The 21,965-nt window shown below is 36.9% G+C and overlaps 1 protein-coding gene across 1 annotated transcript in view; it reads left to right on the top strand.

Annotated features, from left to right (window-relative positions):
- WDR70 (WD repeat domain 70) overlaps positions 1-21,965 on the top strand; it is a 278,538-nt gene that overhangs the window by 98,010 nt on the left and 158,563 nt on the right. Inside the window, exon 9 of the mRNA XM_027520068.1 lies at positions 8,160-8,236. Within this exon, the coding sequence (XP_027375869.1) occupies positions 8,160-8,236 (77 nt within the window). The remainder of the gene's footprint in view (positions 1-8,159; positions 8,237-21,965) is intronic.

The following is a 21,965-nucleotide window of genomic DNA, read 5'->3' as shown; positions in this document are numbered from 1 at the left end:
CAAAGGGTCTCAAAGAGTCAGACATGACTGAAATGACTTAGCATATCTTATTCCTTGAGGGCTCGTTAGGTTTTCCTGATTTTTTTATATGTTTAATTTTGGATTGTATTCTTGACACTTTGAATATTGTGTTATGAGATGCAGGCTCCTGTCTAAAACTTCTGGAGAATGCTAGAAGTTTTTTTTTTTTTTGCTTTTGTGAATATGTGGTTTCTTTTTAGCTGACAGTCAACCTGATTAGTTTTAGACTGTACGTCCTGACCTGCCTTATGTTAGCTGTTTTTACTTCCGATGTAAGTTTAATTTCCAAAGTCTTTATGCCTTTGTATGCTATTCTGGTTTGTCTCGTGTGCATGTTACCCAGGAGATGATGTGGAACCTCGGTGGTAGTCTGCGGTGTTTTGAGATCTCAGTGCTTTTCTTAAGTTGCTTCTGACAGGTTTCACATATTACACGTATGAGCTCACCTCAGCAGTGAGCTCAGTACTGTTTATACAGATTTAAATGATATTTTTGTCCTAGCTTTCTTACTTCTTAAGCCCTTAATTTCCCCTTTGCCCTCTGTTGTCAGAGGTTTATTGTTCTGATGTTCTTGCTGGAAAACCAGAAGCTTACTCTTTTTATGTTGTGTAGTAGTTCCTGTAACTGGGTATGCCTCTGGGCAAAGCTGGAGTGGGAACACAGCAGTGGGACACAGCAGCTGTGTCTGTGAGTTGGTGGGAAAGGGAGTGCTGCTACTCCATGCTGGCATTAATCCCAATGTAAAGCACAGACTATCAGGAACGTTCTGTCCTACAGATGCTGCTGTGTGGTGAGAAGCCTTAGGTGAGGGATCGGCTTAGTCGCTAACGTTAGCCTGGTAGAGGCAGGAACGTCAAGTGTTCCACCTCACTGGGGCTGCTGTCTCTGCTGCTCTGGGGTCCAGGGAGGAGGCGCGGTGCCTCTTTGTTACTGGCCTTTCCCTGGTGTAGGGCCAGGGAAGCCAATATTCCTCTTTTGTTTTTGCAACAGACTTTTCAGAGAGCAGCCAGAACATATATATTTTTTCAAGTATTTATTTTGGTGTAATTTCAAATTTACAGAAAAGTTGTAAAATATAGTACACAGAGCTGCTTTATACTCTTTTTTTCAGAATCACCAATTGCTGACATTTTGTCCCACTGCTTTATCCCCCCATCTCTTCCTCCCTTTCTCCCATAACTAACACAAACACTGTCCCTCCTTCTCCTCTCTCTCCCTTCTTCCTCCCTACTTATACATCCCCCAGGCACTCAGGCATATATGCATATACACATACATAAAAATTATGTATGTGTGTTTAATTTCACCCAACTTTTGAAAATAAGTTGCAAACATCATGCTCCTTTGTTCTTAATTCTTTAGTTTGGTTTTCCTAATAACGTTTCATCTTCTTATATAATCATGAATTTAATATTGATAAAATACTGTTATTTAATCCATAATCAATAGTTTCATCAGTTAGCTCCATGATCTCCTTCATAATTATTTTCTCACCAGTTTGATCCTCATACCCTTTGTCTCCTTTAATTGGGAGTAGTTCCTATACCTCCCCACCCCGCCAACTTCTTTTACTTTGATTTTTTTTGAAGACTACAACCCACATTATTTTGTAAAATGTAAAATTCAGTTTTGTCTGTTTTTCCTCATAATTAGAGTCAGGGTATGCATTTCTAGAAGGACTTACCCCAAAATAATATTTTACTCTCCTTGCTTCTTCATATCAGAAAGTACCTTATACCTACCAAATTTTTTTAGTACAAAGTTGCTATTACCTTTTTGTAATTGCTATGTAATTTGCAGGGAAATCTTGAGACCATGGCATTATCCTGTTCATTATCAGACTTTCCTCCATTGGTTTTAGAGTCCATTGATGGTTTTGTTTGAATCAGTTATTGAATATTACTCTGATGATTGCAAAATTGTGCAAAAATTTTTCTATCATTTATCTTATATTTATTAATCAGCATTCTGTAAGGAAGAACTTTCTCTTATTTATTTCTTTATTAATATGCTTTCAAAGGTTCTTAGACAATGGTTTACAATCATTATTTTCATTATTTATTTTGATACCCTAATTGTCCCAGGTTTAACTTGTGAAAGGCCCCTCCAATTTGCATTTTATCTTTTTAGCATATCCTCATCATGTTTGCAACACTCTCTTATTTTTTTAAGATAACCAAATATTTTGTATTCATCTTGTACTTTTCCTACCTCAGCCCCAGAAAGAATCATTTCTCCAAGGAGCCCTGGTTCCTTTAGGGGAGAATATTTGGCAACCAGGATCTCTTCACTAGGTTTGCTGAGATGTTATTGTTTCTAGATATTTCCATCATGTAAAGTGAGAGAATAATTTAGAAATGCACATTTATCCCTGTATTTACATTTACCTATTAAAAACCATGAGTTTGTATTGATATCCCCAGTTTCATTCAAACACCACAGAGTTCATTCTAATCTTCCCCTTTTTGCACTTTAGTAACTTCCTTCTCCAACAGCTAGAAACTCAACTCCTGTTATCTCCAACATATTTCCTCATTTGCTTAAATCTTCATTTATATTGAAAGCAGTTTTAGAATTGTTAATGCATACCATTTGCAAAAAAGGAACAAATATATTAACTGGAATGCAGTACTCATTTGCAGTTCTTTTGGTCTTGAGACTGAGTATGTATTAGTAGTTTTCTGGGACTGCTGTGGGCTTCCCAGGTGGCTCAGTGAGTAAAGAATCCACCTGCAATGCAGGAGATGCAGGCAGACACGAGTTCAATCCCTGGGTTGGGAAGATTCCCTGAAGGAGGTCATGGCAACCCACTCCAGTATTCTTACCTGGAGAATCTCATGAACAGAGGAGCCTGGTAGGCTACAGCCAGTCGGGTTGCGAAGAGTCAGACATGACTGAAGGCGACTTAGCATGCATGTACACCGCAATACTGTAGGGCTTCCCTGGTGGCTCAGTCAGTTCAGTCACTCAGTTGTTTCTGACTCTTTGCAACCCTATGGACTGCAGCACGCCAGGCTTCCCTGTCCATCACCAACTCCCGGAGCTGACTCAAACTCATGCCTGTCAAGTTGGTGATGCTATCCAACCATCTCATCCTCTGTCATCCGCTTCTCCTCCCTCCTTCAATCTTTCCCAACATTGGTCTTTTCCAATGACTCAGTTCTTTGCTTCAGGTGGCCAAAGTATTACAGCTTCAGCATCAGTCCTTCCAATGAATATTCAGGGCTGATTTCCTTTAGGATTCACTGGTTTGATCTCCTTGCACTCCAAGGGACTCTGAAGAGTCTTCTCTAGCACCATAGTTCAAAAGCAATTCTTCAGCACTCAGCTTTCTTTATAGTCCAACTCTCTCATCCGTACATGACTACTGGAAAACCATAGCTTTGACTAGACGGACCTTCGTTGGCAAAGTAATGTCTCTGCTTTTTAATATGCTGTCTAGGTTGGTCATAATTTTTCTTCCAAGGAGCAAACATCTTTTAATTTCATGGCTGCAGTCACCATCTGTAGTGATTTTGGAGCCCCCAAAACTAGTTTCTCACCGTTTCCATTGTTTTCCCATCTATTTGCCATGAAATGATGGGACCAGATGCCATGATCTTAGTTTTCTGAATGTTGAGTTTTAAGCCAGCTTTTTCACTCTCCTCTTTCACTTTCATTAAGAGGCTCTTTAGTTCTTCTTCACTTTCTGCCATAAGAGTGGTGTCATCTGCATATCTGAGGTTATTGATACTTCTCCCAGCAATCCTGATTCCAGCTTGTCTTCATCCAGCCTGGCATTTTGCATGATATACTCTGCATATAAGTTAAATAAGCAGGGTGACAATATATAGCCTTGACGTACTCCTTTGGATTTGGAACCAGTCTGTTGTTTCATGTCCAGTTCTAACTGTTGCTTCTTGACCTGTATACAGATTTCTCAGGAGGCAGGTCAGGTGGTCTGGTATTCCCATCCCTTTCAGAATTTTCCACAGTTTGTTGTGATCCACACAGTCAAAGGCTTTGGCATAGTCAGTGAAGCAGAAGTAGATGTTTTTCTGGAACTCTCTTGCTGTTTCAATGATCCAATGAATGCTGGCAATTTGATCTTTGGTTCCTCTGCCTTTTCTGTATCCAGCTTGAACATCTGGAAGTTCATGGTTCACATACTGTTGAAGCCTTGCTTGAAGAATTTTGAGCATTACTTTGCTAGCGTGTGAGATGAGTGCAATTGTGTGGTAGTTTGAGCACTCTTTGGCATTGCCTTTCTTTGGGATTGGAATGAAAACTGACCTTTTCCAGCCCTGTGGCCACTGCTGAGTTTTCCAAATTTGCTGGCATGTTGAGTGCAGCACTTTCACAGCATCATCATTCAGGATTTGAAATAGCTCAACTGGAATTCCATCATCTCCACTAGCTTTGTTAGTAGTGATGCTTCCTAAGGCCCACTTGACTTTGCATTCCAGGATGTCTGTCTCTAGATGAGTGATCACACCATTGTGATCACACCTGGTGGCTCAGTGGTAAAGAATCTGCCTGCCAATGCAGGAGACCCCGGTTCCATTCCTGGGTTTGAAAGATCACCCAGAGAAGGAAATGGCAACCCATTCCAGTATTCTTGCCTAGAAAATCCCACGGATAGAGGAGCCTGGCAAGCTACAGTCTATGGGATCACAAAGAGTCGGACACGACTTAACAACTAAAATAACAACAGCAAGGACTACTGTAACAGATTACCACACAGTTGCTCGCTTAAAACAGTAGAAATTTGTTCTTTAAAAATTTTGAAGGCCAGAAGCCTGAAATCAAGGTATTGGATGGCCACGTTCCCTCCAGTGGCTTTGGGAGAATTGTTTCTTGCCTTTTTTAGCCTCTGGTGACTCTAGGCATTCCTTGGCATGTGGCTGTGAAACTGCAGTCTCTGCTTCCATCTTCTCCTCTTTGTTTCTTCTCTTCTTTCTGTGTCTTATAAGGATACTTGAGGATACTTTTTACCAGATTTAGGGCTGACCCAGACAATCCAGAGATTCTTAATTATATCTGAAAGTGTTATTTTTCCAAATAAGGTCCATTCACAGGTTCCAGCTATTAGGATGTAGACATATATTTTTTTGGGGGGGCACCATTCAACCCACTACAGGGTTTATAGTTTCTTGGGTTATTACCTTCTTTTTGTCTTTTCAGTGTATTTGTTATTCATTTGAAATGCAGTGGTGTTCACTTGTTTCTGTTTATTTTGCTTTAGATTTCTTCCATCCTTATTTTTTGAATATGTAAAACATTAACACAGTGTCAAGAATCAAGAAGTTAATAGATATAGCATTACAAATTATGGTGAGTGTTATCAAGGAAATGGACAGGTGGTCTGGTCGAGAAGAGTGGAGCGAGCCATACTCACTTAGCTAGAGGGCCAGACAGTACTTACTTGTATAAGTGGCATGTAAACTGAGATTGAAAGAGTGAGGAGAAGCCAGTCACGTAGAAGCAGAAAAAGAGCTTTCTAGTGGACAGAAAAGCAGGTTTAAAGGCTCTGCTGTGGGGAAAGAGCTTCATGTATCAGAGGAAATGAAAAACCAGTGAGGTGTAGTGAGTTCTGGCAAGAAGGAGCACAAAGTAAGTGAAGTTGTAAAGAAAGCTGGGGTGGAAAATGTCAGTTATTGTACACTATGTAAAGAGGTTGAAAAGCCAGTGGAGGATAAAAAGCAGTGGCAGTTTAAAAAACATATTTTTAAAGGACTGTATTGATTGTTTTGTGGAGCACATTAGACAAGAGTAAAAGTAGAAAGACTAGTAACAGGTCTATCATACTGCATAATAACTGATGTAGAGACATATTGGTTCATATAAGAGTTGTAGTAGTGGAAAAGGAAAAAAGTGGATAGATTTGAGATGTGTTTGGGGCTGAACTGACAGGACTAGCTAGTGGATTGGATCTGGGTGTATATAGAGAGGAGGGTTTAGGGGTTATGGTTATTGGACTATTTAAGGATTACTTCCCAGTTTATGGCTTCCCTGGTGGCTCAGATGGTAAAGAATCTGTTTGCAATGTGGGAGACCTGTGTTTGATTCCTGGGTTGGGAAGATCCTCTGAAGAAGGAAGTGGCAACCCTCTCCAGTATTCTTGCCAGGGGAATTCTGTAGACAGAGGAGCCTGGTGGACTACAGTCCATGGGGTGGCAAAGAGTCGGGCATTTCTTTCCAAGCTTGTAGCTTTAGCAACTAGGAAAGAAGTTTATTGCAAATGAAGTGGGCAATAAGAATCAAGACTCTGCCCAATGCTATGTAACAGCCTGGATGAGAGGAGATTTTAGGGGAGAATGGATATATGTATATGTATGGCTGGATCCCTTTCCTATTCACCTGCAACTATCACAGCATTGTTAACCAGCTCTACTCCAATATAAAAGAAAAAGTTTTTTTTATATTGTAAAGTAAAAAAAAAATGAATAAAACACATTGCACTACAGAAAAAAAATCAAAACAAAAAAAATATTAAAATAAAAAAAAAGTATCAAGATTACTTTGCTGAACCTGTTATGTTTGAAATGCCTCTTACATGGAAATATCAAAGTTGATAGTAGACTATATATATATTCAGCTGAGAAAGGGAAAGTGGAATCTCAAACTTTCTAGCTAGTCCCTCACTTCTTCAGTCCTTTTTTTCCTACTGCAGGACGAGATCCAGATCCCTGGTCGCTATTTGTACCTTGTTGACATGAGCAGAAAGTCAGGAGTTGGCCAGATACTATTGAGGCTTGAACTAGAGATGATCTCCAGGCCCATGTGTGGGTACTCCAGTTCTAGTTCAGTGTTTCCAGAGAGGTACAGTTATTTTCCTTCTAAGTCATTTAGATATGCACATTTTACTGGTTTGAGTTTAGCTTTGTTTTGGACCCTTTCAGAATAAGAGGCCTTGCAATTATTACACTAAAAAGTATTAGGCTCTTTTCTGCCCCATTTGAACCTGAATTATTATTATTATTATTTTTTTTGCTGGATCATGTTATTAGCTTTATTTATTATTTTTTTAAATTTTATTTTATTTTTAAACTTTACATAACTGTATTAGTTTTGCCAAATATCGAAATGAATCCGCCACAGGTATACCCGTGTTCCCCGTCCTGAACCCTCCACCCTCCTCCCTCCCCTCCCCTCCCTCTGGGTCGTCCCAGTGCACCAGCCCCAAGCATCCAGTACCCTGCGTGGAACCTGGACTGGTGACTCGTTTCAAACATGATATTATACATGTTTCAATGCTATTTTCCCAAATCTCCCCACCCTCTCCCTCTCCCACAGAGTCCATAAGACTGATCTATACATCGGTGTCTCTTTTGCTGTCTCGTACACAGGGTTATTGTTTCCATCTTTCTAAATACCATATATATGCGTTAGTATATTGTATTGGTGTTTTTCTTTCTGGCTTACTTCACTGTGTATAATAGGTTCCAGTTTCATCCATCCAGAACTGAACCTGAATTATTGTATAAGACCGCTCTAACTTTGCTACCTAAGGAGGGAAATGTGTGAGTGCACGTATGTGTGTTTTGTGTTTGAAATATATATTCTATGATGGATTTTGTAAGAATGTCAGTTTTTATACCAACATCACATTGTTTTATTTACAGTGTTTTTATATCATGCTCCATGCTTAGTTGGGCTAATCTTCCTGAATCATTTTAAAGATGCTTTTTCTTTTTTCACATACACATTTTAAAGAAGTGGGAATTTCCCACCCCACCCCCATCCTCTTGCTTTTGTCTTGTTTACCTTTAATACTTCCTATTCTCCTTAATTCTTTCCCACTGACTTTTTCCCATTGTCTTTCTTGTTGTGAATTTTCTTTTTACTTCTTTCTTAAAAAGAAGCTGTCATTTTCCCCTCTCTTTCCTTTCTTTCTAAGCATCTGTTATATATAAGCACTGTACTGAATCCTGGGCAGAAGGGGTTACATGGTGAATTAAAATGAAAATAAACAAAATGAAATAAACAAAACATTATGAAATAAAACTGAAAATAATATCAGTTTGTAATTAAAATAGTGTGCCTTGGAGAGGACTAAAAAGTGTTACTTTTAAGCAGAATATGTCAACTTTTGGTCAGTTTGTTTATTTTTACATTTTTTAAGGATTTTTTCCCCTTTTTTGTATTTTTTTTTTAAGGGTCACACAGCAATGCTTCATACTGGGTCATGGCATCCCAAAATAAAGGGAGAATTTATGACTTGCTCAAATGATGCGTGAGTATTGTTGATGATTCATCTGATACATTTTTGTATTTCAGTATTTTCTTTAACATTTGTATTGTAGTAGTTTTGCCAGTAAAGTAAGAGATGGGATATTAAGAATCCTTATGTTTATATGTTCTTGTTCTCAACTTTGCTTTGAATTGAGCTGACATACAAGGTTTGCTTAAATAAGTATGAAAGCTGTAAAAATGAGAGTTGGTATGAATTCCAGTAGAGTTTATTAGGGAGCACAGTGGATCAGATTGATGCTATTAAGTGGACTCAAATGACTCTAATGTTTGTTACTTTTTATAGTAAAGGCTGATTTCCATCTGAATCTAATAGCTTATATAAATTTGTTGCTTAAATGATGGTTTTTTGGTAGTAATAACTGAAAAAATTGATTAAATGGTTATTAAGATTCTTTTGAATTATATTTGTTGGCTTAGGATTCAAGAAAATTACAGGGAATATTTGAACAGCTTTTTCCTATATTGTTATGTTGTATGGTTCATTTTTAGTATTGAGTAATTTATAAGAATGAGTTATTTGTAATACTACAGAGAAAATTGCAGTGAAAAAATCTTTAAAATAAAAACATTTATATGGTGTTATTTAGGTGAAACACTATTATATTTTAGATAAAAAAGAATGTCTTTGTTTTTAGGTTATTTTGGTTTTCATCCTTTTATTTTCTGATATTTGTAATTTACTTCATTGCCTTTCACAACTGCTATTCATATTCTTTGATATTTTATGTTTCCTAGAGTTAATCTTTAAAATAATAGACAAAAGATATAATTTTGCATTCATTGTGCAGTTTAGAAAATAAGTTGATCTAAAATGAACTAAAAATTGAGACTATACAGAATATGACTGAAACAGGATAGTATATTTGGTTAAAATTTATGGTAAATAGAATTATATAGTTTTTTCTTTTATCTTTGTCTTACTATCTTTCCAAATACTTAAATTATATGTGTTTATAGTCATATTTTTTACTTTAGCTTTAGGAAAACAAATATAGCAGCTAATCTGAATTAATAGTGTTCCATGGCCCAGTAAGGTTTATCCTAGGAATCCAAGGATATTTTACAATTAGGAAATTTTACCATTAAGAAATTTTCAATATAATTCAATATTTAAAAAAATTAAAGATGAAGAATCATATGATTTTGTTATATAATAAAATTGAGATTTGATAGGATTTAGTAATCTTTGCCAGTAAAAGTTCTAGGAATAGGAAGAAATTACTGAAGACTGATAAAAGCTGTTTACCAAAATTTAAAGTAAATATTTTATTATACATTGGTGTATACTTTGCATTTAAATAGGAAGCAAGACAGAGATTCCTATAACTATTTAGAGACTTTATACAGTATAGTAAGAAAAGAAAATATGTAGATTTATGTTAATGTTGGAAGAAAATAAAAAAACAGAAGATCTAAGCTACTCTGGTTAAAAACTTGAGCTGAATAAAAGCCGTTGGAAAAACAGAAAACATCTTGTTCTCAGAACTATTAAGGATGAGGCTGAGTGGTGGCTCTAATAGTTGCTAACACAGTAATTTTTATGAGGGCTACAGAAGCTTTCCCCAAATGGATTTTGAGTATACATAAATTACTCATCTGAAGAAAGACATCCATGATCAACACAGTTTGAGAAACTTTGAATGTTATATGTTCTGAGGCCAGCAATTCACAATAAACCTTTAAATGATTTTGAATAGGGTGTAAAGAAACCTGAAACCTATTTAACTTTGTTTTATCCTCTACATGGTTTGGGTAAAGTTCTAGGGCATGACATTATTATACTGGGTGTAAAATGTAGTTTGTCTCATTCGTTGGAAGAACAATTCTTTCGTCCCCTGCCCAAGTCAGTGATTTACCGGTATATTTTACATTTGAAAATGTGCTCCAATTTCTTTTTACACTGTACAAATTGGGCTTTCTTTGTCAAAAAAGCTGTATACAAGGATAAGTGGGCTTTACTCTTAGGGACCTCCAATTATACAGATTCTTTACTACTTTTTAGAGAAACCTGTCACTAATACATTCAGATGGTTTTCAGTTAGATCGCCTTCTCCTTGGCGTTTGAGGATAGTAATTAGCAGCGGAGTAAGCTGCAGGAGATGAGTCCAGATCCCTGAATCAGTCAGCAAATGTCGTGTGTGCACTGTGTGTCCGGGACCCTGTGTGACCCAGGTCTCTGCCTTCACAGGACTCCCATTCAGTGGAGGTGAGTGCTGGGAGGCAGACACGGTATAGATATGCTAGTAAGTTAATATTGTTTTACATAGTAATAACTGTGAAGAATAAAAAATAAAGTAAAAGGACAGAGAATAGAAGGGTGTAAAATACGTGGAGAAAGCCTTGGAAGAGGTGATATTTTTTTAGTTGAGATACCGTGCACATAAGGCATCCTGAGGGAAAAGAGCTTTCCAGCCCAAAATAGCAGCATATTTCAAGACCTTAAGAAGAGAATGTAATACAGCATATTTGGGGGACAGAAAGTCCGGTTGGACTGACATTTTGTTGGTTGTTAGGAAAGGTGAGAATGATATGAATTGAATTTGGAGAGGAAGGCAGATTCTACACCATATAAGGTGTTGAGGCTAAGGTATAATGGGCTAATATTTTAATGTAGTCACAAGGGAAGTCATCAAAGAGTATGACATCTGTACCATAACATTATTGAAAGTCAAAATCAATAGGAATGTTTTAACGCCAGGCTGTTCTGTCAGTGGGATTTTCCTGGCAAGAATACTAGAGTGGGTTACCATGCTTTCCTTCAGGGGATCTTCCCGACCCAGGGAGCGAACCTGTGACTCTTGCTTCTGCTACACTGCAAGCAGATTCTTTACCTCTGAGCTACTGGGGAAGCCCCATATTGTGAGCAGGACAAAGAGATAAAATATCAACTGCACATCTTTCAAGCTTCACTCTCTTTCATTAAGGATTATTTAGGATTTAAACTAGGATCATTTCATCAGACTTCACTGAGCTCGTATCAGTAATATCCTCTTCTCCTCCCTTTTCCCCATTCACCTTTTATTTCTCCTTCCTTCTCATTTTGGGCATCTGGGAGAATACCTTTATGGATAGTATAGCCATGGTGTAGAGAGCCTCTCGATACAGTTATCCACCTCAGCACCTGTGTGCTGTCACAGTTTTATGTATTTAGTGTGGGCACACAGTGAATGTTTGCCAGGCTGTGGCTGTCAGCAGTGTAGGAGGATGGGGAGCCCTGGCGAGCCAGTCCCAGCCATTCACATAAAAAGCACAAGTTATAAATATGTTTAGATCCAGTAGGAGTGAGGCATCAGCATTTTTGAGAAACTATTCCAAGGGGGCACTCAGTATTTTGTTCTGGCCTCATACACCAAATTAAATTATGGATGTTTCTTCTGAATGTGAGTTGGAAATGCTAGTGCTTTTACTTCTGAGTTTTATGAGTTTCAGTGTGAAACATGATCCCAGGATCGTGTTCTGGGATTTCATTTAGAAATGAAATAGAGTAATATGGCAGTCTTTTCGGTTTTCCCAAGTTTACCGGAATGAAACACAGACAATAAAGCAGAGCTTACTACATTATGCTTGGAAGTAAATGTTAACAAAAACCAGATGGTAATGAAGATGAAAATGCTTTACTTATCCAGAGGAAGTCATTTCTCTTTGTGAATTTATATAATCTGATAGGGGAGCGTTTTATAATTGGAGTTGTAGTAGTGTACAGAGTGAGAATATAAGCAATGAAAGTGTACAGAATTCGTATTAAGCAAGTTGCAGCTCAGCAATGAATCAGATGCTTCCACCTTGCAAGTTTTCCATTGCTTACTCAGGACTTTGTATCACAGAGGAATTTGTTCAAATCTGTTGTGATTTGTTATCTCCATATCTAAGTATAGGCTTCTTAAGAGTACTTTACACTTGCACTCGCCTGAAACCATGGCATTGCTGTCTGATCAAGCTCTTACCCTACTGGAGGATGAAGGATCTGGTGGAGGCAAGTTGAGGTGTCCCAGCTGAGGCTATCCTAGATCAGCTTACAGTCAGCCAAGCCCCAGATTTGTGAGAGACCCCAACCTAGATTAGCAGAACTGATCACAGACACATGAGGTAACTCAGGTAGGACAGAACCACCCCTCTAAACTGGTAGACGCATAAACAGTCATACATGTCTACTGTTGCTTTTTCTTTAACTTTCAGAAACTCTGCTTATCTGTTTTTTTGAAATACAGTTGATATACAATGTTGTGTTAGTTTCTGATGTACATCAAAGTGATTCAGTTATACATGTATGTATGTGTGTGTGTGTGTGTGTATGCTCTTTTTCAGATTCTTTTCTGGTACAGTTTATCACAAGATATTAAATATGATTTCCTATGCTAAATAGTAGGAACTTGTTGTTTATCTGTCTTTTATGTAGTAGTTTGTATCTGCTAATCTGAAACTCCCAATTTATCCCTCCTTATCCTCCCCTTTCCTCTTTGGTAACCATACCCTTGTTTTCCACATCTGTGAGTCTGTTTTTTTTTTTTTTTTTTTTAATTTTGTTTATTAAATTTGGCTGCACCTCAGTGGGATCTTTAGTCACAGCATGTGGGATTTAGTTCCCTGATCAGGAATGGAACCTGGACCCCCTTCATTGGGAGCACTGAGTCTTAGCCACTGGACCACCATGGAAGTCCCTTTTTCTGTTTTGTAAATAAGTTCATTTGTATCATTTTTAGATTCCACATGTAAGGGACATCACATGATATTTGTCTTTCTCTGTTTGATTTACTTGACCTAGTATGATAATCTCTAAATCTGTCCATGTTATTAATACTGCAAATGGCATTATTTTGTTCTTTTTTAATAGCTGAGTCATATTCCACTGCAGAGAAGGCAATGGCAACCCACTCCAGTACTCTTGCCTGGAAAATCCCAGGGATGGTGGAGCCTGGTGGGCTGCCGTCTATGGGGTCACATAGAGTTGGACACGACTGAAGTGACTTAGCAGCAGCAGCAGCATATTCCATTGTGTATATATACCATATCTTCTTTATCCATTCATATATCAATGGATACTTATGTTGCTGCCATGTCTTGGCTATTGTAAACAGTGCTGCTGTGACATTGGGGTACGTGTAATTTTTCAAGTTAGAGTCTTCTTTGGATTTATTCCAGAAATGGGATTGTTGGATCATTTGATGACTCTATTTTTAGTTTTTTTAAGGAACATCCATGTTGTTTTCCATAGTGACTGCACCAGTTTACATTCCCACCAACAGTGTAGGAGGGTTTCCTTTTCTCCACACCGTCTCCAGCATTTATTACTTTTAGACTTATTGATGGTGTCTATTCTGACCGACATGAGGTAGTATCTCATAGTAGTTTTGATTTGCGTTTCTCTAACATTCAGAAAACTAAGATCATGGCATCTGGTCCCATCACTTCATGGCAAATAGATGGGGAAACAGTGGAAACAGTGGCTGAGTTTATTTTTCTGGGCTTCAAAATCACTGTAGATGGTGATTGCAGCCATGAAATTAAAAGATGCTTACTCCTTGGAAGGAAAGTTATGATCAACATAGACAGCATATTAAAAAGCAGAGACATTACTTTGCCAACAAAGGTTCATCTAGTCAAGGGTATGGTTTTTCCAGTGGTCATGTATGGATGTGAGAGTTGGACTATAAAGAAAACTGAGCACCGAAGAATTGATGCTTTTGAACTGTGGTATTGGAGAAGACTCTTGAGAGTCCCTTGGACTGCAAGGAGATCCAACCAGTCTATCCTAAAGGAGATCAGTCCTGGGTATTCATTGAAAGGACTGATGCTGAAGCTGAAACTCCAATACTTTGGCCACCTGATGCGAAGAGCTGACTCATTTGAAAGACCCTGATGCTGGGAGGGATTGGGGGCAGGAGGAGAAGGGAACGGCAGAGGATGCGATAGTTGGATGGCATCACCGACTCAATGGACATGGGTTTGGGTGGACTCCGGGAGTTGGTGATGGACAGGAAGGCCTGGCGTGCTGCGATTCATGGGGTCGCAAAGAGTCAGACACGACTGAGTGACTGAACTGAACTGAACTGAACTGAATAATTAACGATGGTGAATATCTTTTCATGTGCCTATTGGCCATCTCTATGTCTTCTTTGGAGAAATCTCTACATTTAGGTTTACTACCACTTTTTGATTTGTTTTTTGTTTGTTTAATACTGAGCTGTATGAACTCTGTAAGTTTTGGAAATTAAGACTTTGTTGGTTCCATCATTTGCAAATATTTTCTTCCTGTCTATAGGTTGTCTTTTCATTTTGTTTATGGTTTTCTTTGCTGTGCAAAAGCTTATAAGTTTAATTAACTCCCACTTATTTATTATTGATTTTACTTCTTTTGCCTTGGGGGACTGACCTAAGAAAACGGTGGTACAATTTATGTCAGAGGATGCTTTGCCTATGTTCCTTTTTAGGAGTTCTATGGTGTCTTGTCTTATATTTAAGTCTTTAAGCCATTTTGAGTTTATTTTTATGTATGGTGTGAGTGAGTATTGTAACTTCATTGACTTACATGCAATTGTCCAGCTTTTCCAATACCACTTACTGAAGAGATGGTCTTTTCTCCATTGTATATTCTTGCCTCCTTTGTTGACAATTAATTGACTGTAGGCATGAGTTTATTTCTGGGCTCTCTCTTCAGTTCCCTCAATCTATATGTCTGTTTCCTGCCAGTACCACACTGCAGCTTTATAGTATTGTTTGAAGTCTGAAAGACTTATACCTCCAACCTTGTTCTTTTTTCTCAATATTGCTTGGTATGCCTGCTGTTTTAAGTCATTAAATTTTGAAAATGTTTTATTATATATCATCAATAAAATGAGAATGTTTTCTTATATATATTGGTTGTTAACTGATACAGATGATATTATTGCTTCATGTTACATAAAATCATGATTATTTAGAAGAATATCTTTGTTCTTAGAAGATACCAGCTGATGAATTTAGATGCCTTGTGTCTTGAGATATGCAACTTACTTTTAAATGGTATAGCAGAAATAGTGTATTTGTGTATATTTGTATGTGTGTGTGTGTATGTATATATGAATGTGTATATATATATATACATATATATGTGTATAAGAGAGAGATTGAGAATATAGATATGACAAAATGAATGTTGTTGGAAAAGGTATATGGATGTTTATTGTACTACTTTTAACTTTTTTGTAGCTTTCAAGCTTTTCAAGATAAAAATACTGGTAAAGACCCTGAGAAATGCACTAACAAAGAAACCAGCATTTTTTTAGACATAGTGGTGCAACTCCCTCTCTCTCCTACAGCCAACAACACCTGTTACAATCTGGGCATAATGTTCCCAGGAATAGACTTTGGGAAAGAAGATTGCCACTAGTAAATGATTTTTACAGTGGGATTCAGTAAATTATAATTATTTTTAAAATTTGGTTGCAGCTTGTAATGATGCACTTTACCAATTAAATTTTTGTAGTCAATTTTGGCAAGGCATAATAGAAAGAGCATGCACTTTCCAGACCAAGAGGAACATTAGTACTCTACCACTCATCATAACCTTGAGCTGGTAATATACCCCTGAATTTTACAGGCTTTTGCTGGAAGGCTGCTAGGCATATTTGACTTTATTTTTATCCTCAATAACATAAATATAATAATAGTTTTCCAAAGAATGATGATTTATATAAATGGATCTCAGAAAATTAAACTTTTCTGTAATTCAAAGAGTTTTTTTCTATTTAAATTTTTTTTGGAAACGTAAAAAATATATTAGCTTTCTTTATGAATTATATTTAAAACACTTATGAATGCATAAGTGTTAACATCTTCATAATCTATAAGATGCTACATCATGGTATATAATATAAGTTAGAAAAGTCTTGGTACCTGCAGGCCTATTTTATAGCTTTTTGAGTTCTTTGACTGCTATTTTTACTTTGTTAATTTCCCCTTTCTATTACATTGTTATTCTCGCTAATGTTGGTATGGTGATCCAAGTACCTCAGTTTCTTGCTTCTGTTAAGCTGTGTGCTGGTGCTGGGGTAGCTTTTTAGAATTTGCGTAGAAGGAACAAGCAGTTGGTGTAACATATGAGTTTTATCTTTTAAGCACATTAATTTTTGCCATCTGTGGCTACTAGGAGACTTTTTCTTGCTTACTTTCTGATTCTGGGCAGAGTTTTGTATTGTCCATGCTGCGAAATAAGTAAGGTGGTGTTTATATTCCTATTGGTTCTTTTTTGGTGACCCCCTTATAGAAACAAAATAATATTGTTTTCAGATGTTAACTGGAGTTATTGTGGTGATCACTTTGCAATATATACAAATATTGAATCATTATGTTGTACACCTGAAGCTAACATTTTATGTTAGTTACTCCTCATAATGGTTCAAGATCTTAAACCATTTAGATCTTGTGTCTACACAATCTGACTTTGTTTTTACCTGATTAAATTATTTGATCCTTCTATCTAATGCTTTTTAAACTTTTTTTGAACAGCTACCAGCATTTGTAAAATTAATACCTTTGATTTTATTTTCACTGTGTGTAATTTAAAATGTCTATATATTTTAAAGCATTTAGTAGAAATTTTACATGAAACATAACTTCATTAAAAAATTAATTAGAGGAACTTTCTTGGTGGTCCAGTGTTTAAGACTCCGTGCTCCCAATGCAGGGGGCCTGGGTTCAAACTCTGGTCAGAAAACTAAGATTCCCACAGGCTGCATCACACAGCCAAAATACAAAAAAACAAAACAAACAAAAAAAAACCAACCCTGAATTAGTTAGGATTTTGGTGTAAGTAGAACCTTCAAGCTAGTTTTCGAAAAGGCAGAGGAACCAGAGATCAAATTGCCAACATCTGCTGGATCATCGAAAAAGCAAGAGAGTTCCAGGAAAACATCTATTTCTGCTTTATTGACTACGCCAAAGCCTTTGACTGTGTGGATCACAATAAACTGCGGAAAATTCTGAAAGAGATGGGAATACCAGACCACCTGACCTGCCTCTTGAGAAACCTATATGCAGGTCAGGAAGCAACAGTTAGAACTGGACATGGACCAACAGACTGGTTCCAAATAGGAAAAGGAGTACATCAAGGCTGTATATTGTCACCCTGCTTATTTAACTTATATGCAGGGTACATCTTGAGAAACGCTGGGCTGGAAGAAGCACAAGCTGGAATCAAGATTGCCGGGAGAAATATCAGTAACCTCAGATATGCAGATGACACCACCCTTATGGCAGAAAGTGGAGAAGAACTAAAAAGCCTCTTGATGAAAGTGAAAGAAGAGAGTGAAAAGGTTGGCTTAAAGCTCAACATTCAGAAAATGAAGATCATGGCATCTGGTCCCATCACTTCATGGGAAATAATGGGGAAACAGTGGAAACAGTGTCAGACTATTTTTCTGGGCTCCGAAATCACTACAGATGGTGACTGCAGCCATGAAATTAAAAGATGCTTACTCCTTGGAAGGAAAGTTATGACCAACCTAGATAGCATATTCAAAAGCAAAGACATTACTTTGCCAACAAAGGTCCGTCTAGTCAATGCTATGGTTTTTCCAGTGGTCATGTATGGATGTGAGAGTTGGACTGTGAAGAAAGCTGAGCGCCAAAGAATTGGTGCTTTTGAACTGTGATGCTGGAGAAGACCCCCTTGAGAGTCCCTTGGAACTGCAAGGAGATCCAACCAGTCCATTCTAAAGAAGATCAGTCCTGGGTGTTCTTTGGAAGGAATGATGCTAAAGCTGAAACTCCAGTACTTTGGCCACCTCATGAGAAGAGTTGACTCATTGGAAAAGACTGATGCTGGGAGAGATTGGGGGCAGGAGGAGAAGGGGACGACAGAGGATGAGATGACTGGATGGCATCACCGACTCGATGGACATGAGTTTGATTGAACTCCGGGAGTTGGTGATGGACAGGGAGGCCTGGCATGCTGTAATTCATGGGGTCACAAAGAGCTGGACACGACTCAGCAACTGAACTGAACTGAGACTCTAAATTCTGAAAATATTTTTACTCAGACTTGCTGGTGATTTTGGTGAAATATGCTTATAATAGAAGACATAATTTACTCATACACATTTTAAATCTCTTTTTCTTTATAAGTTCTGAGAGTGATGAGAATTTATTTTCAAACTGCTGCTTAATTGAGATGTGCACATTTTGGTGTTAGTTTGATTTAGTTTCTATTGACAGTCTTTTTCTGTAGGCTTGAATGGAAAAAAAAATAGAGATCTTCTTTTAATTTTATCATACATTCATTTGGTTCATACAAATTCATTACTCTCAAAATAATTTCCTTTTACTCAACTCTATTTTATTTCTATTGAGAAGCACACAGTAGGTAAAACTTCTGTAGATTTTAAAATAGTGATAATAGCTCTGCAATGAGCTAATCATTTTAAATATTTATTATCAATAATGTGTTAATTAGTAATATAATCATTAATCAATTAATATATTAATTAATAACCCCAATTATGAAAAGTTATTGCTGTTAATTTAATATAATTATTAATATTAAGAATTTCTAAGAATACACATTCTTTAAAAGATTAGGTTTGAACTTAAATTAGGGTTTATGATTGTGGTTGCCCTCTAAATATCACCATTCATCATTTTATGTGAGTTAATTTGTTACACAGACTGAGGTTGGATTTTTGTTTTTTGTTTGTGATCTATTTTATTTTAAATGGAAAATATCAGTGTTCTCAGTTCCTGTCATGAAATGTGATACAGTGAAACTCAAAATCCTGGAATGTGTCTTATTTGGAAAACGAAATGAATAGTTATTGAGGACTATGCATTATTTGGGGCTCTAGAACTAGTTTTCCCTTAGAAATTGTTAAGAGCCTAAAATAAAATAGGGCATTATTTAATCAGTTTTTTTTTAATTACTTGAAAGCAACACATCAAAAACAGTCCAGATAATTTTTGATTTCATGGTGACTGAAAGTAATTGGGTGGTGATCTTAAATAGTTACCACTAGACGCAGAGGAGAAATTTCATATTTTACCTATGACTTTATGGATAAATTATGTATTTATTACTCTGCTAACTAGTGATGATGTGGTTTGACTCACTAGTAAACCTTATTTTAAAAAAGCAGATTAAAAAAAATTTAAAAACTGTAGCACAGTTTTTTAGTGTTATTAATTAAACAGATGTAGAACTGGTCTTTTATATTCTTTTTTTAAGTTGAGATATAATATCATTTATGTTTTGTAACTGAAAATATGCTAATAAAGTATTACCAAGAGAGTTGAACTTACTGAACAGGTGAGAGTTATATACAGTTTAGCATTTTAATTTTATATACATTTTAATTTTTAAGCTCCTACTTTGCTTGAATAGCATTTGTTTGATTATAATTTTCCTAGTACTTTCAACTTAGGTATATTTTTGTCATGTGTTTACACTATAATACTTAATCTTATGCCTCTAGGAATTATACAAAAATTTAATGTCACATTATCCTTGATTTTTGTTGTTGTTGTTCAGTCGCTAAGTTGTGTCCCACTCTTTGCCACCCCTGCAGCTTGCAAGGCTGTCCTTCACTGTCTCCCTGAGTTCGCTCAAATTCAGTGATGCCTTCTACCATCTCATCCTGCGTCGTCCCCTTCTCCTCTCACCCTCAGTCTTTCTTAGCATCAGGGTCTTTTCCAGTGAGTTGGCTCTTTACATCAGGAGGCCAAAGTATTGGAGCTTCAGTCCTTCTGATGAATATTGAGAGTTGATTTCCTATAGGATTGACTTGCTGCTAAGGAACTCTCAAGAGTCTTCTACAGCACCACAGTTGGAAAGCATCAGTTTTTTGGTGCTTAGCCTTCTTGTGGTCCAACTCTTATATCCATACGTAACTTCTGGGAAAACCATAGCTTTGACTAGACAGACCTTTGTTCTGATGTCTCTGCTTTTCAATACACTGTTTAGGTTTGTCATAGCTTCTCTTCCAAGGAGCAAGTGTCTGTTAATTTTGTGGCTGCAGTTACCACCTGCAGTGATTTTGGAGCCCAAGAAAATAAAATCTGTCATTGTTTCTACTTTTTCCCCATCTATTTGTCATGAAGTGATGGGACCGGATGCCATGATCTTCATTTTTTGAATGTTCAGTTTTAAGCCAGCTTTTTTAACTCTCTCTTTCACCTTCATCAAGAGACTCTTTAGTTCCTCTTCACTTCTTGCCATTAGGGTGGTATCATCTGCATATCTGAGGTTGTTGATATTTCTTCTGGCAGTCTTGATTCCAGCTTGTGATTCATCCAGCCCACCATTTCTCATTATGCACTCTGCGTATAAGTTAAATAAGGATGACAGCATACAGCCTTGAGTGCTTCTTTCCCAATTTTGAACTAGTCCATTGTTCCATGTCTAGTTCAAACTGTTGCTTCTTGACCTGCATACAGGTTTCTCAAGAGACAGGTAAGGTAATCTAGTATTCCCATCTCTTGAAGAATTTTCCAGTTTGTTGTGATCCATACAGTCAAATGCTTTAGCATAGTCAATGAAGCATTTAAATTTTAGGTAATTTTTATACAAAATGTTGTTCACTTGTACTATATTGCCATATGTAACAAGAGTAAGGTTGAGAGAAACTGAGATGAAGTTCAGATTTATGTTTTACTTTATTTGCACACTTTTCATAGTTGTTAATCAGTAGCAGGGGAGCCTGGTAGGCTGCTGTTTATAGGGTTGCACAGAGTCGGATACGACAGAAGCGACTTAGCAGCAGCAGCAGCAGCAGCAGCAGCAGCTTGTTTTGGCTGTGGGAATATACGTGCTGAACAATAATTTCTATCTAGGGATTAAAAATGGTGGAAGATGCTTTTTAGTATTTTATCTTAAAATCCATAAGAAAAACATCATTAATTTCATCAGTATGTCTCTTATATCAGTTCAATTTATACAATACTTATTCATTCATTTCTGTGTTTAGTTTTAAAGGGAATGTGGTTGTCTCCAAATGTTGATGAGTATACTTGTTTACTGGGATCCCTAGATTAACCAAGGATTTGATAGAAGGTGGTTTGAATTTCCTGCAGGGATTTCTGGGCCGGGCAAAGTAGCTTCAGTACAGCTGGTCTACTCCATGCGTGACTGAATGGATATGTATGTATGACTAATATACCAATGCTGTTATGGTGTGTGGTGGCCCTCTTGGCCATTTATGAAGTAGTTGTTTATGAAGAAGAATATTGTTATGGTGAAAGTTGTTGAATTGAATTTAGTTGCAGGAATGGGAATAAAAGATGTTTCCATATCTTGCATTTTTGCCATTCTTGAAACACATAATTCAAATTCAAATGTTTCTTTGTTTTTAATGTCAGTTTTTGAATGTTTTAGCTATAATAAGTGATTTTTCCTCTTCATCTTACCCTTTACATTTCTCTCCTAAGTTTCTGTGACTACATGGCAAATGTAGATGTATACTGTTTCTGAATTCCTTGTTTTCCATTGTGTTAAAACTGTTGAATCCATTACCAACTTTGAAAAAATTGTCATCTCATCTTTTCAGTTTCATATTTACAGAGTTGATGAAGTTAGGGCCACAGATTATCAGGCACTTTGCTACAAAGTGTGAATAATGAGTTGCCCTTTTCCATTGCTTCTTTTTAACTTCTAAGTTTATATGACTTGTAAAACTATTTGTGTCTTATAAACTATCCTTTCTTGTGATGGTACTTCTAAAACTTGTCTTGAGGAAAACGTTAAA

Source organism: Bos indicus x Bos taurus, chromosome 20 (genome assembly GCF_003369695.1).
Source record: "Bos indicus x Bos taurus breed Angus x Brahman F1 hybrid chromosome 20, Bos_hybrid_MaternalHap_v2.0, whole genome shotgun sequence".
NCBI lineage: Eukaryota > Metazoa > Chordata > Mammalia > Artiodactyla > Bovidae > Bos > Bos indicus x Bos taurus.
The sequence above is the reverse complement of the archived record's forward strand: the minus strand, read 5'-3'. Positions and strand labels throughout refer to the sequence as shown.